General features: G+C 46.7%; 1 protein-coding gene across 1 annotated transcript in view; it reads right to left on the reverse strand.

Moving 5' to 3' along the window:
* The window catches only part of CFAP74 (cilia and flagella associated protein 74), a 1,328,338-nt gene that overhangs the window by 1,221,842 nt on the left and 87,540 nt on the right, over positions 1-18,956 (reverse strand). The window contains exon 4 of the mRNA XM_078642456.1: positions 18,295-18,427. Coding sequence (XP_078498582.1) covers positions 18,295-18,427 — 133 coding nt within the window. The remainder of the gene's footprint in view (positions 1-18,294; positions 18,428-18,956) is intronic.

Consider the following 18,956-nt stretch of genomic DNA (forward strand, 5'->3'; position numbering starts at 1 on the left):
TACAGGAACATCGAACAGGGGAGTTGGACTAGTAGAAAACCCACCTCTGGGAGATTTCTCGAAGGCCACACATATAACCAAATATTCCAGGGCGCACAGTAAGGTGTTTTTTTTGTGTTGGCAGAGTTGAGAGTTTCCATTTGGAGTCATTCTATCTGGTGGCAAATATGAGGACAACATAAAAAAAAAAAGAAAGTTTGGCATGGAGTGGGTCAACCTGGCGAGTGCAGCACCAAACCACAAATTTGTCTCAACTGCAGACATATTAAGGTGGAACGTTTCTCTGAGAGAGAGAGAGAGTCGCCTTGGCAACTCCAAGGCACAGAAATGCAGAGATTGCGTGTTCTCAGCTGTGGCAAATAGATCCAGCCAGCGTTCTCCCCATTCGTGGAAGAGACCTTGCACCACCTCACAGTGTAACTGCCACTTGTGATCTCGCTAAGCACAGACGGCTGAGTTCGGCCACCCTTGTGTTCATTGAGCATGCCAGGTGGCTCACCACCAGGAACATAGCTTGGTGGTCCAGCTATTTCCAGAGGCACAAGGCCTCCTGGCACAGGGATCATGGACCAAACCCCGCCCTGTTTGTTGCAATACCACATGTCAGTGGTGTTGTCTGTTAACATCTATACCAGCCTCCCCTTGATCGATGTCAGGAAAGCTTTTAGCGCTAAGCCGATGGCCCTCAGCTCCAGAAGATGAATATGGAGCCAGGACTCTGCCAGAGGCAGGAAGCCTCTGATCTCCATCTCTCCCAGGTTGCCGCCCCAGCCCTGAAGTGACACATCGGTCACCACTGTGAGCTCTGGGTGGGGAAGGGAGAGAGGGTTGCTGCTTACCCAATAGCGATGCAGTAGCCACCACAGCAAATCTTTCACAGTCTCCTCAGAAATCTGAACATGGTCGGAGCTGTCCCCTTGATAGTCAGGTCTGGTGGCTCAGTGGACTAATGCGTCTACTGCAGGGGCCTGTGTTCGACCTCATGGTCACGGGTTCAAATCCCGGTGGGTCCACTCAGCCTTTCATCCATCTGAGGTCGATAAAAATGAGTACCATTGAGTTGGGTAACAACAAACATCTGGTATTCAGCGCCAAGATACCCGTAGTGGTGAACGTGCGCTTTACAAATACACATGTTATGTTATGTTGATGTTGGGCCCTCTGGGACATCAGATCCCACTGCAGAGCATGAATATGCCACCTGGCATGATGACCAGCTGGATGCAGGAGGACATCAGTCCCAGCAGCCTTAGAATCAACCTCACTAAAATCTAGAACTGAGGCTGAAAGATTGGGTTCATAGACTAAATGTCCTGGACTCTCTTCCCCGGGGGGGGGGTTGGGGGGGGAGGCAGCAAACCGAACTATGTCCAAAATGGTTCCAATGAAGAGGAGACTGCTGTGACGACAGCACATTTATAGTGAACACCAAAAATGACATGAGGTTCGCCATAGTCTGCAGGAGAATGACGACTGCATGGGCGAGCCCACCTTCATCAGCCAGGAGTCGAGGTAGGGGAAGACTGGCTCTCCTGACCTCTGAAGGTGTGCTACCACCACTCCCATTACTTTTGTGAAACCAGAGGGCCACTGGGGAGACTAAAAGGGAGGACAGCGAACTGAAAATGCTCCTTTCCCACCACGAACCGCAGGTAGCCAGATGGGCCAGCAGGACAGGGATATGGAAATAGACGTCCTGCAGGTCCAACGCCACCAACCAATCTTCAGGGTCGAGAGCAAACAAGACGTGGGCCAGGGTGCAAATATTGAACATCTCCTTCCAGAAGGAATGCATTGAGAGGCGCCGGTCGGAAATAGGCCAAAGGCCTCCATCCTTCTTGGGCACCAGAAAGTAGCAGGAAATACAACCTACTCCTGGCACCAGCACCCTCTCGAGAGCACCTTTGGTTAAAAGGCCTTGCACTTGCTACAGCAAAATGGGAAGATAGCCCTCTGTCATTTGCTGGGTGCAAGGTGCGGTGGGCAAGTTAGGAAGGGTAAGGCATACACTTTGTGGACAATCTGCAGAACCCACCTGTCCCATGTGAGTGCTTACCAACTAGGATAGAATTAGTGCTTCCACCAGGTGGCTTTAACTGCTTAAGTGTACACTGAAGGGGTTTGGCAGGTGGGGGAGGGGGTGAACTGAGTGGCACGTTGACCTTGGCCGTGGGGGTGGTGGGCACCATGGCCTCCTGCTTGGAAAGGACAGCTTGGTGGTAATGCCTTGTTTGAAGCCACGAAAGGAACACTGAAAATGTGGCTGGCAAGTCTGGGTAGAAAGGCCCAGAGAGTGAGCAGTAGCCCTTCTCTCCTTGAAATGTTCCAGGGCAGAATCAGTCTTGTGCCCAAAAAAGCGAGTCTCATTGATTGGTATTTCCATATGAGAGGACTGGTGTTGCCCGAGAACCCAGCCGATCACAGCCTTGCATGGCGATGAATGGCCATACTGGTCATCCAACAGAGTAGGTGGTGTCCAAACCATAACAAACTCTGAACTTGGCCACATCACAACCCTTCTGAATGGCCTATGACCACCTAAGATCTTCAGGAACACCTAGGAGGACTTGCACCACCAAGTCCCAGGGGTATGGGATTAGCGTCCCAGCAAACATGAGGCGGTAATGGAACGCTGGGAAAACAGGTAGATGAGAAGCAGTGTTTTCCCAATGTATCCACTCGCATTGATTCCCTGTCAGGGGGAGTCGTAGAAACATTGTTGAGGTTGGGCAGGCTGGTGGAGGCCTGTCCCACAAGGCTCTCAGGCTAAGGGTGCTGTGACAAAACAGCTGGGTCGTCTGGAGCAGGGCGATGGTGTCTGGCAGTTTGCTCGTTAAGAGGGGGACCAGTGCAAGGTTTAGCCCAAGCCCCAAGTAGGGTGTCAGTCAAGGGCTCATTAAAAGATAGGAGAGGCTCAGAAGCAGTTTGGCCAGACTGCAGGATTTCCATCAGGCCGTTTGTCTCCACCGCTGAAGTCCTTGATCTCCACCTCCCCATGAACAACCAAGTCATAGGATGCAAATTGTTCTGTGGCCGGACCAGGAGGAGAGAAAAGAGCTTTCTCTGTCAAAGTGTCCACCCGGCCAGTGTCTTGCAAGTCCTTGTAAAATGTGTTGTCAGCATAGGGATGAACTAACTTATCACCTTGGTCACAATCGTTATCAGAGTCAGTTCCAAAAAAGTGAGGGTAAAGAGTAGCCTGTCTTATGGTAAGGGGAGTACAGAAACCTCAGTCGGATTCGGTTGCGACATTAGTCAAATTTGGACCGACTTCGAGCTGGTATCGGAAAGGACAACCAGGGCTATCTCTTCTGGCAGCAAAGTCAGTATCGGTGTCAACATACCCTGGCCCAGACTAGATATGGGTGCCGGGAGCAGCATCGGTAAAGGAGCCGAGGACAGAAACAGCTCAGAGGGTCTAGCTAGCACCAAGGCGAACCTGCTGCCGGTAATCCAGGTGGAATGCATCTCGCCTCCATGAGCGCCAGAGACACACAAGAGGGAGTCGTGAGAGATCCGAAGAGCCACAGCATAGCTGAGCGAAACTCTTTGATTTAAGGTGACATAGCTGAAGCCCCAGTTAACTCAGGTTTGCCGGACCCAGTTGTGGAATCAGCTCCAAAGTCAGTGACTGTGGGACGGGGAGTGGGAATGGCGCAAAAGAGAGGAGCCCTGCTTCGGCTTCTTATTTTTCTTGTGCTTACTTAAGGATTCGGAGAGTGGCGAAGACCAACCTCGAAAGCGGCTGTGAATTCTGGAAATGAGCTTTGGCCTTAGAGAGGGGTTTGAGCAGTCCCGGCGCTGCATCTTCTTGTGCTTTGCAACGTAGAGTTTTGTCTCGTGTTCACTGATGGCTTTGAAGTTCATCGATGCGCAGCCTCAGCAGGTCTTGGAAACGTGGCTCAATTTCAGACAACAAATTCAAACCTAGTGCGGATCTGTCACAGTCCTTATAGGGATTAAAAACCTGTCATTTTAGGGGATGACATCCATTGGACACTGTCAAGACATTTCGCTAAAAATTGCGTCTGGAGGCGCAGATAGAAAAGTACTGATGTCAGCATGAAAGGGTGGCGTCTATATAGGCCACGCATGTCAATTCGTCACAAGGAGCCACCATCTTCCACGAAAACATACTGTGTAAAAGTTTCTGAATCCAGTTTGACACCTGAGGAATATAGTAAGGTGAGGAATCTAAGGTAAGAAATCTGTATCAGAAAGCTGCTTTTATCAGGGGAGCAAAGTACTCGGGTGCAATGAGTCCAGACTAAATGGCAGTTGCAGTGATGGAAATAATATCCAGATTCATGTGACAAATTTTTACCCCATTTGTCCAACACTATTACAGGAAAGACAAATCTCAGTATACTGTGTAAGAAGTGTCATACTTCCCCTCTACAAAACGAGACTAAGAGATACACCAGTAACCATGAAATTGCACTCTTAGACACAGTTGCTACAATCTTTGCTTAAAGTATCTGAGAACATTTAACATTTTGGATACAAGAAACTGAATAGATCAAATGTGATCAATCTGGCTTTAAAACCAACTGTTACACATTAGACTACATAGCCATTGTACATGCCATCCAAGAGATACATTTAAGTAAGATAATAACTTATATATCTGACATTCATTGACTTCTCAACAGCTTTTGATTGAGTAGACAGGGGTGGTCAGCTCTACCAATGCTTTCGGTTCATCTACAGTTTGTTATAACATTGCATTTCCAGACATGGTGCAAAGTTCTTATAGGGGATGATAGGTGTTTATCCCTGAAGATCGATACTCAGAAAGGGTTAAAACAAGGCTGGGTGTTGGCCCTTCTTCATTTCTCATGGTTCCTGTAAAAGCTTGCATAAACATTCAAATGTATTCCCTAAAGTACGCTGATGACATACTCTTATTTAATCTAACACCAAGTGGTCTCCAATATTGCCTGAATAAACTACAGGCTTTAGTTATACCTCAGTTTTTGTATGTACAGAAGAGGAAGGGAGTAGTTTTCAGAGGCAATAATAAGCATTCAAAATTTAACTACCTGGGGCTAGGGAAAGAATTAATGGAAACTCTAGAGACTTGCCCATATAAATGACGTATATTCTCCTCCAATTTAAGGGTTATCCCTCACACATTACAGGTGTCAGGAAAAGCATATGTTCACAGTGGAGATTAGGCTCCCATTATAACCGTTTTGGAAGGCTGCATTTTGAAACACCTAATTCGTTTACGCGGCCAAGATGCCAGCCACATTTCTTTTTTTTTTGCAAACAGAATTTTATTGGTTTTCAACATGCACACAATGGTTGGCAAACTATGCAATCAACACTGCTGATCTGCTTATTCAGTTACTTCAAAGAAACAACAAGATAATTCTTCTGGCCAACCCCCTTCTCTGTGCTGTGTCACAAGGCACCGAACATTATTATCAGTCTCTGATCCTGGCACTAACCCAATCAGTCACCACTGTTATGGGTACAAACAAAGGGAATCAACATTCATTGTAAGGACTATTCCAACAGCCCTGCTGAGTCAGGTTCCGTCAGCTCCCAGTGTGCCATCGCCCCTTGGGGAGGCCATCTCTGAAGCACGGTCCATCTCTTTCAGACCATCAACCAAACTCTCTCATGCTCAGGCCACCTCAATGCAACCACAGCCCCCCTTAGCCTCTTGAAACAACACTTCACTCTCATAACCTGCCCATCTTTCAAGCTCTTTCCACTAAGCCAGTTCTCTTCGTCCCCTAAATAACCTTCCACTTCCGGGTGATTTCCAGCTTTGCCAAAATCATTGGCAAGTTTATAAACCTGTTTGGGACTTTATATTTAGCTGGGTGTGGGAACCAACTCAACAGGCACTGCCCTGGCGAACACAGGACTTTGCGCTGGATAACCGCAATTAAACAGGACCGACCCCCTCCCAAAACTCCCCCAAGGAAGGGGATGACCACAACATATGATATATTTCTGCCCCTACAGTTTCACACCTAGGACATGCAGCTCCCGCGACATGAAATAATCTGTTCACTCTTCATGTGGTGAGGTATGACCTATGAAGTACATAAAAGTTTATTCATTCAAATCAGGCATTTCTAGATATCTTAATGGTTTGCTACAATATTTCCACTCAATCTCCCTCCTGGATCGAGATCCCCAGATCTCCCTCCCACTGTTCCTGGTGGCTGTCCAGGGGTTTCATCACGTCAGGGGTTTCATCACGTCTGCTCTAAGGGCTCTATAAAAATAAGAAACTGCCTTGAACGTACCGGAGGTCGTGACTATGAGATGACAGCTCTAAATTTGGGGGGTTCTGTTAATCCCGACCCCCAGTGCTTTATCGCCACCACCACCACTCTATGGAGCAAGAAGTGTCCATGTGAGAGGTCAATTTCTAACCTCAGGTCCTCAAACGGGAGCAACGCATCAGCGTGAAACAGATACCCCACCTGGGCAATGCTAGCAGCCATCCATTCTATCAGCCTCCTCCAATCCCCCCATGGGGTAACACCTCCAGTTTCCACAATGGCATATTGGGGGAGTATGGGCACCATGTATGGGTTCTTTGCCTACATTTCAGCCAACACTTATTCATTAATCTGAGCTCCTCGATCCGCTCACAAAGAGGTAGCTGGAGACCATGCAGTAGTCGGAACAGCTGAGGGAGCTTGGGAACAAAGGGTCCAGACTCTCTTCCAGGGTCTTGCCTACTGCTCACCCATTGTGTAAACCACTGAATCTGTGCAGCCAAGTAATAGGGCTCCAAGACAGGAACTGCTAATCTTCCATCTGCAACAGGGCACTGTAACCTAGATAGAGCTACTCATCTGCGGCTTGACCCCAAATGAAAGCTATTAGGAGTGAATGCAGCTCCGAAAAATCTCTGTGAGGCACTAGTAGTAAAGCAGTCGAGGAAGTGCCACCATCTTAGTGAGTGGAAAGTGGCCGGCCACTGAGAGAGGCAGAGTCTTCCAAAATTCTACACTAGAACCGAGAGTCTGGACTGCCGCCCCTACATTCTTGTCGAGTAGGTTACGGGCATCATATCATTCCTTTACCCATAGATATTGCAAGCAGTGATGCTCCCACACCAACCCTCCCATGGCCATGGTCAGAGGCAACCCTGCGCACCCAGGAAACAACCTAGATTTCAGCCAATTTACCTCTAACACAGACAGCGCTCCAAAGCTATCTAATAGCCTCATTGCTCTTCCCAATCATGTAGTAGCGTCTTGCAGAAACAACAGCATATCATCAACATATAGAGATATGTGATGCCTTGAATCCTGGATCTCGAAACCACAATAATAGAGCCTCATCCTCGTACTACACACCAGAGGCTCCACCGACAACGCAAACTAGGCACCCCTATTCTGTACCTCGTCCCACCTCATATTGCGCAGATATCACTCTACCTTTCTTAACTCGGGCTGTAGGCCTGGTGTACAACAGTCTGGTCCAGCTTATAAAGCCTCTCCCCACTCCCATCCTCTCCAGTACCTTATAGAGGAACCCCCATTCCACATATCAAAGGCCTTCTCCAAGTCCACTGTGAGGACCACTGCTGTCTATCGATCGTAGGTTCTATCTCCCATCAGGGCATAGAGCTGCTGGACATTGAGTGCTGTATTGCAGCCCAGAAAAAATCCTGCTTGATCTGTATGTACTAGCGTAGTCATATAGGGCAATAACCGTGTGGCCAAAACTGAACTCAGAATTTTATAGTCGACATTAGGCATCAATAGTGGTTGTAGGCCGTCCTGTCATGGGGAGGCCAGCCAGGTTTCAACAGCAGGATCACGAATGCTGCTTGAGTGGTAGCCGACAGTCAACGCAGGTTCCGTGCTGCTTTGTACAATTCTAGAAACCTGGGTGCCAGTGCCTCTGCTTAGGCTCCGTAGAACTCATCTGGGAGGCGATCTGTCCCTGGTACTTTCCTTCGTGGCATTCCTTTTAGGGTAGCCCGTATTTCAGGTGGTGTGATTGCACCCGAAGGGCTTCAGTCTCTACTCGCGTGAGAGTCTGCAGTGGCTGGTCATGTGGATTGGTATAAAGAGAGGCATAATATTCCCGAAAGCTAACCTTAATATCATCCTGCCTATATAGCCTCTCTCCTTTGGGTCGTCTCTAACTTTAAAATCATGGAGCCCCTCTTAGTGAGGTTGGCCAGCCAAGCCAGCAGTGATCCGTCTATATCATGCTCAGCGTGTACCCGTACCATATATGCTATGTAATCAAAACATCTAAGTTTTTATATCTGGCCCACCATGAGTTCCTTGGCTTCAAGTAGCGGTTGCTGCAAGTCAAGGTCTCCAGGCTATTGTCTCTCCACATCCTGTACTATGTCCTCCTGGAAACAAAATACGCTGCACTCCCACTACCACTGCCTCTGCACTGCACTTCACCAGGATCACTACTTTGAAGGCATTCCATTCCAGTTTTGGTGTGGACGCTGTGTCTCTATTGTTCTCAAAGTACTCTCTGATGCTTTCCCCAAATAAATGCTGAAAGACCGGGTCCTCCAGGACCTCAACTTTCAAGCGCCACTTGGTATGCAGAAGAAGGAATAGTTCCTAGTCATCAGGTTAGTACAGCATCATGAGTCAACCAGGCCCCAATGTGTCTGCCACCACGCAAACCTACGAGCCATCCTAACAACCGGTGAATGGCGGATGAGACCTGTCCAACTTCGGGGTAGCAACATGATTAAAATCTCCCCCAACCGGGACGGAATGCATCAAGTATGGCACCAAAACCCTAGACTTCTCCTCCAGGAAGCGCATCTGGTCCACATTCGGGCACATATGTTAACTATTGCAAGGTCCCGGACAGCTATGCTCCTCATCACCACCACGTACCGTCCCGCCGGGTCCAGCAGCTCCACGGTTTTCATGAATGGGACTCCAGGGTGAACCCATATAAGAACCCCACTCGTAAAAGTTGAGTATGTGATATGATATGTTCGTACTCGCCAGCACCTGTGAAGTGTAACCTCTCCTTAGGCGTAAGGTGTGTTTCCTGTAACAGGGCCAAGTTGATCCCCCGTCTCTTGAGGTAGGAGTAAACCATATAACATTTGGACATATCATTCAACCATCAGACATTCTAGGACAGGAACTTATAACTCAAGGATGCAGCCATCGGATACAGTACTCCTACCCCACTTCAACTCAGTAGCAGAGTTGCTTACGACTTGAGTTGCATCCTCACCAACCCAGGACCACCACATTCGCTTCCAAACAACGCAGCTCAACCAGCAACAAAAACAACCTCAATTCCCCAACTCTAGGACAAGAAGGTAACATCCCCCATCCAACCCAGGAACTCTATAGCAACCATAAGCATGTTGGACATATGTGGACCTCTTAGTGGGTGTGCACCTCTGTGGGTGGATCACAGTCAACTATTCCTCCAACCAGCACTGTTTAGACAGCAGTAACAGACAGCCAAGGGGCTACAGCCTTCCCCAGGGCACCAGGAGCATTATATATCGAATATCTTCCAAACAGAAATCACACTTAGCCATAAGATACAGCCCCCCCCCCCCAATCACAGACGATCATCCGTTGCTCGAGGTGTCAGCTGTGGGAGGACAGTGTCTGAGCCCATTGTAGAGCTCGAATAATGCCCCAAGTCTGAATCCCTAACTTCAGCCCCTTCCCTGTCAGTAGGGGTCTCGCTTCCGCTCTGCTCAGTATCGCCACTGCTCATAATTGTTCAGCTGGGAACTCCTGGTGCCACGTCCTCCCACAGTCATTTGTCCAGGAAAAGCAACATATTAGACCCTTAATGTTCAGCTAGTCCAATTATTCTAATGTTGTTCCTCCGGGCCCTATTTTCAGCGTCCTCCGCATGATACTCTGGTGTCCTGACCCTGCCATTCATGGATGCCAGGTGCTCCCTCAGGGACTCCATCTCTGGGGTTAAATCAGTCAGGGTAGTTCCACGGTAGTACCCTGCTCTGCCAGGTGACTTTGGTCAGCCCAAAGGATGCCTGTTAGAATTTTGATTTCTGGTTGGCAGAGGTATGCATCTTGTTTGAGCAGGAATCACAATCCTTGTCAGAGTAAGTCAGAAACACACTTTAAATTAACCTGTGCCCACCTTCTGGTAGCTTGGAAGAGAGACGTCAGGCTTAACTTAAGAGGCAATGTGTAAAGTATTTGTGCAACACTTCAAACAGTAACACAGTGAAAACGACAAAAATCCAAAACGTAAAAGTCAAGATATTAATTTTTAAATAATAAACTGCTTTGTATTCCTTAGAAACAAATAGCACCAACCAGGGCTATCTGGTTGCGCTTGACCGGGTCTAATACCAAAGTTCATGCTGACCGCGATGGAACGTGGTTCGGTTACAGAGACCAGTCTTGGTCCACTGATACAGTACCATGGATGCATTGACGACAATGCAGGGAGCAGCGATCCTTTCGAGGAAGGGGATGCGTTGATTCTGAGCTGCGCAGCATCGAAGGTGAGTCGAGGGTGAGAAGCCCTAAAGCAATGCGTCGAAGTAGAACCGGTTGGTTGAAAGCAATGCGTCGGTGCCAAGCCAAGCAATGTTGAAGATGCATCAAAGCCTCGAGGTGATGCTTGGTTCACGGTCAGTGCAGCAGCAGTGATGCGCTGGCGTTGAGGGAGAGGCACTAGTTTTAACTGGACATACCGTCGTCTATGCTTGGATTTTCGCAGATGTAGCACTTTAAACTCGCTTCCAAGGGCCCAGGACTGGATTGGCACCACTTGGCAGAGCAGGACTCGCAGCAGACAGATTCCAGGTGCTGTTTGCAGGTTGAAGAGAGAAGCCTTTGATATCCCTGAGACTTCAGAAAACAGGAGGCAAGCCAAAAAGCCCTTGGAGATACTACTGAGATGCAGAGATGTAGGTCCAGTCCTTCTCACTCCCAGCCAAGAGGGTAGCAGGAAGCAGGTCAACACAACACAGCAGTTCAGCAAAGTGGCTGTCCCTCCGTCCGCACAGCAGTACTTCTTCCTGACAGAATGTAGTCAGTTCCAGAGGTGTTCTGAGTTGGTGGTGTCTGTGGTCGAGTACTTTTACCCAGTTGTGCCTCTGAAGTGGGGCTCAAAGAGAGGCCTTTGAAGTGCATAGAGTCCCTGCCATTTCTGCCCGGGCTCCAGACTCACTACAGGGGTGTATGCAGCCCTTTGTGTGTGGACAGGACACAACCTATTCAAGTGTAAGTGAGGCAGTCCTCAGCTCCACCTCCCCCATCAAGCCAGTTAATGGTCCATTAAAGCCTATCATGTCACACCTAAGCTCCCTTTTTGTATGGCTGTCTAGAGGTAATGCACAAAGCAGAAGGCACAAAATGACTTAATTAAGAAAATGCCAACTTTTTAAAGTGCCATTATCAGAATTACAATTTAAAATCCGACTTCACCATCAGTTGTGATTTTAAATTGTGATTCCAGAGACACCAAATTTGGGGGTCCAGTCTGTTCCCAATTGGTAATTACACTTATAAAAGGTAATAAGTTAATCCCAATGTTATCTTATGGGAGAGATAAGCCTTTGCGTACTGAAAAAGGCATTTAAAAGTGTTTCTCTACTAGGACATATAAAACCTAAAAGTGTATGTACTATTTTTTAAATACTCTGCACTCTGCACATGGGCTGACAGGGCATACCTTAGGGGTGACTTCTATGTATTACAAATGTAGCTTTGGACCTGGGACAAAGTTTAACTTGCAAGGTCAACATGGCAGATAAAACTTCACACACAGGTTCTGCAGTGGCAGGCCTGAAACATATTTAAAAGGCTACTCAAGTGGGTGGCACAATCACTGCTTCAGGCCTGCCAGAAGCATTTAATTTAAAGGTCTTGGGCACCTGTAGTTCACTTTATTAGGGACGTATAAGTAAATTAAATATTTAAATTGTGGATAAGCCGATTTTACCATGTTTTAAGTCGAGAGCACATGCACTTTAGCACTAGTTAGCAGTGGTAAAGTGCCCAGAGTCCTAAAGCCAACAAAAATGAATTCAGCAAAAAGGGTAAAAAGTTTGGGGGGTGATCCTGTAGAAAGGGCCATTTCCAACAATCCCCATATCTGCTAAAACCGTGTCCATTTTTAATTCTAGGGTTTCTCAGGAGTAATTTATTGCTCTATGGCATTCAATATAACCCCTTTTGCGGCCTCTGGTGGACCAGTCACTGTCCTATTCCTCCGCTTAGCATCACTGGCCACCAGTGGAGATGGTGGTTGGGGTACCATTTCTTTCTTTTGGGTTGTTTTGCCCATGGTAGCGTGTGGCAGAATGAAGGCCAATCCTGGAGTTCAACAGTAGCCCAATGGTCCTCAAATGGAGGGGGGATCCCCCTACAGTTCAGATGCAGACTGCCGGATACACGTCAGTGCATGCAGTAGAATGCATACCCCCAGATAGTCGCAGCAGGGAGCACTCTCATGTACCACTGGCGGAAGCAGCACCACCAGGTTGCTCCAGACCCTACAGCACTTCTGCACGTTGTCTAGGTCTGTAGTTTCAGCTTAGCTCCCATCACCTACCATCCTCCTTTGGAGAGACAGGGCCAACCGCCCAGCACTTATTCAGCAGGGGGGGGCCCACTCCAGAATGCTGCCCCATGGCAGGTCTCAGTGCCCTTCATCCCTGTGATCAGCCTCATCTACTCGGGGTCTCAGGTCACTACCACATCTCTCCAGGTGCGTGTGCTTCTCCGCTACATGAGCGCTTCAGTCGATCAACTAGGGCCTCACATGCCGCCCCAAGCACCGGCAGCTCACCATTCAGGGGAGGCGGAGGAGCACTCCAGGCTTAGCGCTGCTTAGGAGGGCTCACGTGGCCCAATTTTACCTCCCCTGGAGCCTTCAGGGTCGCGACTTGTCCTCAGAATCACTGTAGTAGTCTCAGCTTGACCGTGGGCTCCTCTAGGGAGACTCTCCTCACCATTCGGCTCTGCTTCAAGGGAGCACCTCTCCCTACAGTCAGCTCTGCTGGATGGGCTTCATCAGCTCTGCACCGCCATCATTTGAAAGTGCGGCCGTGTGGATGTCAGACCTCTCGCGCAACATTGGAGGCGCTGCAGTCTGGGGCCCTAAATTCACCCTTGTTCGTGGTCCAGAAGCATAGGAGGGACCCTCCTACTCTTTGGGGGGCCACTCGGCCAGGGATCAGTGAAGGATGCCCCTAGATGGAGTCGTCAGCTGGGAGCATTAGATTCCCGGTCTCACTCCATTGGCATTCGGCCACACACACCCATGCCGGCAACATTGTTACATACAATAGAATATATACTTCATTCACCTTGGCAATATTTAAATAAAGTGCAGTAGAAAAACATATGTTGGTTATGTGACTTAAACTCCTCTATCCCAGTCGAAACACTTTGTCTGGAGTTAGGTTTGACTGGCACCTATGCACTGACTCTAGCCACCGTGATTCATTGAAGCCATTGACTGTTCTGTCACAGAGAATTCCCTTTTGGATCTTTTAAGGCAAGATTCACTTTTGCAGAAGGGTTCTCTTAGTTACTTCTACAAAAATCTTGCGTATCCACTTCAACTTTTTTGCCTGACTATAAACAACCTGTTACACTGGTCCTCTGATCAGCTAAAAGAAAATAGTGTCACAAGTTAGTATTGATTTGGGCAGAAATCATTGCCTCAGATTTACTAGATATAGGAAAAATGCAGTTCAGGTAAAAATCAAAAAAATGCAGTGTTACCTAAAATTTGCTTTGGAAAATAAGGCCCGGAGAGTTATCCTGCTGCTGAGATTTAATGGCTCCCCATGATTCGCAAATACAGGTGCATGGTCAAGTATCTACCCATTGGAATGAATTTGGCATTTTGCAAAAATGATGTTCAAGATCATGATAATGTATTATTTGTCTGTAAGGCTCTAAAAAACAACACAGATCTCTTCTTCACCCCCTGTTTTTAAATCATAATATAACTAATGTATTTGAAGCCCTTTCTTTTATATTGTCTCCTAAAAATGAGCAAATATGTTATGGTGTATTTAAACTTTTTAAGAGATTCTTACGTTTGTATTGATAATGGCTTTACCTTTGTACTGTTTATGTTGTCATGAGCTAAATTGTATGATTTTTATATTTTGGGATTTTAAAATATGAATCATGTTGCAGTGATGATCTCAGTTGAGATCAATCTCTCAATAGTTACAATGAACAATAGAGATATTAATGTGTTCATGTGTGGAGTAAAGAAAATGAATCCAATGGCTGCCATTATAAACTGAGATTATAATGTAGTGGCAGTCAATATGGTGCAGTCAATATTTGTGGAGGTCGATATTTATGACCTCGATAGTGTGACAGACATCCTTCATAATGAAAATTAAAAAATATATATCTTCAAGATCTACTGTGCATACCCAGTTCCCTTGGTGAAGATGCTTTTAAATCTGATACAGTGACAACATCACAAACATTTATGTATTTACCCACTTTATTTATATTTTTAGGTCTAGATTTAGTCTGAAGTCTTCAACTGAAACTTTGTATTAGAAAGTGTCTGAATTAAATCCTGTTGCCTTTTTGTGATAGATAGCTTTTGTAATAGATATGCACAGCTCTTAGAAGAAGACACCCTTTGAACCAGACACTTCACCTAATTTGTTTTGGTGATGTTTTGCTGCTGCTATGGAACATTCACGGTGATGCCACCAACCTGGGTACTTCATAGCGGGTTAAGAAATGAATAACTGCTTTGTATTTGTTATGGTTTTCCTGCTTCTGCTAAGAACTGACCTAATGATCATACTGCCTCTGGTGTTATTCGGGCTTTTACTGGTTCCAAACTAATACTGGCAGCTCTTAGGGAGATAACAATGAAACCACACACCTCGTTTCTTCCCATCATACCTTCTATCCTTATCTGCTAGAGCTGTACAAGATGAAGAATAGGCATACTTCCTACATACTGCAGTATCACGGAGTCTGCAGAGGTATATTTTCTCTGAAAAGGAGTAACAAGACTTGGGAGAAATTTATTTTTTTGTCTGGTCTTGTGTGATTTTGTTGGTGCTTATGTCATAAAGAATTCAGACATTCAATGTACTGAGAGGTCTACAAAGACCTCCATTGTCAATCACAACTCAACAGGGAGAACGTTGGGAGAGGAGTTGGCCTAACGGCTAGGGGGCTCAACCTCGGACCTGGGGATCTGGGTTCGAGTCTCGGTAACGACGCCAAAACCTCCTGTGATTCTGGGCAAATCACTTAATCTCCCCATGCCTAAAATGAATGTGTGTCCTCATGCAACGTAACTGGTGATATGTAAAGCGCTCTGATACCTGATTCGGTTCGGTCTACTTCGCGCTATATAAAACTCTGCAAAAAAAAAAAAAAGAACGTCACCAGGGAACACTACAATATTGAGGCACTCGAGAAAGCCTTCAACATCAACCAGGAACTACTGTGAGGAAGTGACCCTCTAAGTGACCCCTGGCATATCAGAATGACGTGCAGCAAAAATCAAGGCAGAGCACATCCTGCTGATCCTTTTGCAGTGTCTAGACTTAAAAACATACTGGGTAAGGGCCCGGCCTGGAGAACGTTTACCGCACTGAGCTTGGTCTATAAATATTCTTCCCTCTCTGTCCCCAGTCTATATCCCTGACCCACAGATTAACTGTTATGAAGACAAGTAATGCATAAAGCATGGACCTCTTTATTTGACCTTTTCCCAAAGGACACTAATGAAATTCATCACACTAGCTGATTGAGCTACCGAGGAAAGAAAATCATGATGGAAAACTGTTATAAGATACATAAACCATACTGCAGCAAAAATACTTTAATGTAAAGGAAATGCCTAATAATGTTAGCAGAAGACGATAAATTGCTTTTAAAATACTGTTTTTTTAAAGGGGGATCAAGGGCCAGTGGCCAAAGGTTTGGGGCTCCTTACTCTGTAAAGCAAAACAATGAACAAAGGTCACTGCAGTGCATTATATGGCTCGGAGGAAGCTGAGTGACTTTAAAATTCAACTACTTCCAGTAAAAAGTTTCCAACAAGCTGTTTGATGTAGTTAATGTTTTAAAATTAAGGAATTAAAAAATATAGATGTAAACAACCCAGATGGTTTCGTTCAATGAGTGTTACTTCGGATTTTTTTTTTTTATATATATTTTAATTGATTATAACACAGGAGTAAAAATGTACATATCGGGTGTCATTTGGTGGAACACAGTACAGCGGTGAACGGGCAAATGAGTTGAGAAAATACAGTATAATTATAGGCATCTGAAATATATCAATTCTAGCTTAAAGCTGAGGCAGAACAATACGATACAGATAACCATAAACAAACCTTATCAGAACCCGCCCACCAGGGATACAGGATATGCAAATTGGACATTCGACACCCGGATATGAGGAACAAAAAGATCAGGAAAATATGCCACATCTCTTGTGAAGAATGGAAAAGGGAAATAGAAAGGTCATAGAACAAAATAAAGGAAAAATAACCCCCCCCCCCTCAACCCCCCACCCTGCACCCCTGTGGATGGCTACGACCTAACCCCACTAGCAGCGTGCCTGTCGCCCCTAAACTACACCCCAAGTAAGGGAAAAGATGGAGGAGGAGATGTATTACAAGACGATACGGGCTCCCGGACTCCCCTCCCCCCCGCCAAAAGCAGACATCCCCTAACGTGGTATTAAGCAAGTTATAACAGACAAATATTCAAACCAATAGGGGAGCCACCGACAGAGAAAAGACCGTCCCGCCCAGCCCCCGGCACCACAGAGGAAACAAATCCCTTTTCGATCATAGCAGTCACACAAAACCCAGACAATCAGAATTCCATCTGGCCCTCACTCCCACAGATACAACCCAGCAGAGCCAAAAGAAAGTCATTGCACCGAATTCGAGTCAAATTCAGCCCTGGCCCTTACGATCCATTGCACAAACCCCATCCAGTAGAACCAATATAATAGCAAAAGAGTCAAAGCGTTGTTGAAAAAGGAGAGCAATATAGCCTGAAAGAGTCAAAAAGGTTAAGTCTCGAAGTCTATCAGATACACGAAAGTCAATCCAAAAAAGGTTAGTGGAGGTCTCCAGAAGAGAAGGAAGAAGTGAGTCCTGTGCGGGCGATGACTTTACCGATCTTGCTAGGCGTCCGGGGGCTCCAGTAACATGCCGCTGTAATCGTGCGGGTACATTTGGCACCAGTTTCTGATCATATTCGGGGTTCTCCTCTCGAGGTAGATCAAGCTTCGCGGGGGTCACCGTATGTTGCAGGTCTGACACAAGGCTAGAGTCCGGTCTGAAACAAACAGTCTCGAGGCTTGCAGTCAAATTGTGGAGAGCAGCCTCCATTTGCATGCGAAGAGCCCCGATGGCGGCCATTACGGTCCCCAGGGTCGGTCCACACATCGTCCGATCCATCTCCGCGTGAACGATAACAAAGCAGGTCTTCAACCCCGGAGGCCGGCTACTCCGGGGAAACCAACAGGCGCGGAGTGGACGGAAGCGACTGGCGACTCACAGGCCTGGCAACCCTTACACCACTGCCGAGAGCGGGGGGCTCCCACCCGCGGACCCCGAGGGCTGCTGCAGGGTCCCGGGACCTGGCCCCCCACCCACCGCGGCAACCACGTCTCGTCGCCGTCCGTCCAGTATTTGCAGGGACCGAAGACCACCACCAGGATAGAGAATATGCTCCACTCCGATGAGACTGGGCTCTGCCGGGTACCCGCGGCCGATGTTGTTCAACTGAAACCCGGCTGGGTCAGTACTCGAGGCCCCGGCTTACACACTGGAGTAGGCCCAAAAATAAAAGACGGTGTAACTTCGTCAATAAAGGGGATTGCCCCCCTGGGCTCAGCAACAATTCAGACACACGGGAGCCTGGCGGGAGGTCAGGATGAAGTTCAGGATAAGTCCGCCAGCGACAGAGGTCGACGGAGCCGGGAGCTTATGCGGCCATCTTGGTTGCTGGCGTAGCTCCTCCGTCGGATTTTTATATACTTTTAAAAAGGGGTGTTTAAGATAGGCACAAAACATAGTCTAAAGTTCACAAATAATAATTATATAGCTCATGTGGTGAAGAACTGCCTGCCTACTCCGTCCGTGAGGCAGATCTGTGTGTGAACAGTGGCTAAGATGTGTTTCTACTCCCACAGCTCAAACATTCCTGACTGGGCATATTTCTCTCAAAATGGAAACAGATCTGTCCTTATTTCTAAGGCTAGAGTTCACCATGAACATTATTAATCATATTCATCGTGATATTGGTGTGTGGCTTACATGCATTAATGATATACAACCCATATATTACTCACCCGGTAGAATCAGATTCTGACTCCTCTTCAATTTCAATTTCACAGACTGCTTCAGACTCCTTTTCAGTCTCAAGGACAGTCTCGGTCTTAAAATCTTCCTCATCAAACGGTTCATCAGAGCCATTCTTGAAATCTATTACAGTCAAACAGTAAATGTTAGTCTACAGGTTCATATTGTATAGATTAACAATTCTCTTAAAACTAGCCCAAATGGACTCTATCATAACCAGGAAAGTTGGTAAGGAACAAAAAAGAAGTTGCAGGCCTGCAACAAATAGGGTCAAATTTGGGAATTGGCTTTTCCTTCATTTGCCTAACTCTGTTTAACATTCAGAATTTCACACCAATACCTAATACACAACCCTTAAAGATTGCCCTAAGCATGCCCATAGTCCTCTCTCTAGATCTATAGGGACCATAACCCCCAAACCCCAGATCAGGATTATCCTCTGTAAATAGTCCCCTCCCTCCTCATGTCGATTTCCCCGCTCTTACTCACCTTTTTTCTCTACATATTTTCTTTTCCATCACGTAGTTGACTTTGTCTGACAGGGATATCACACTACTGTAACCATATGCAACCTAATCTGTACATTAATTGTACGATGATCAAACACCAGTTTTGTTTTAGAATCTCTTTTAAAAACATTTGAAATTAAAAG

This window comes from Lissotriton helveticus, chromosome 5_1, assembly GCF_964261635.1.
Source record: "Lissotriton helveticus chromosome 5_1, aLisHel1.1, whole genome shotgun sequence".
NCBI classification, from domain to species: Eukaryota; Metazoa; Chordata; class Amphibia; order Caudata; family Salamandridae; genus Lissotriton; species Lissotriton helveticus.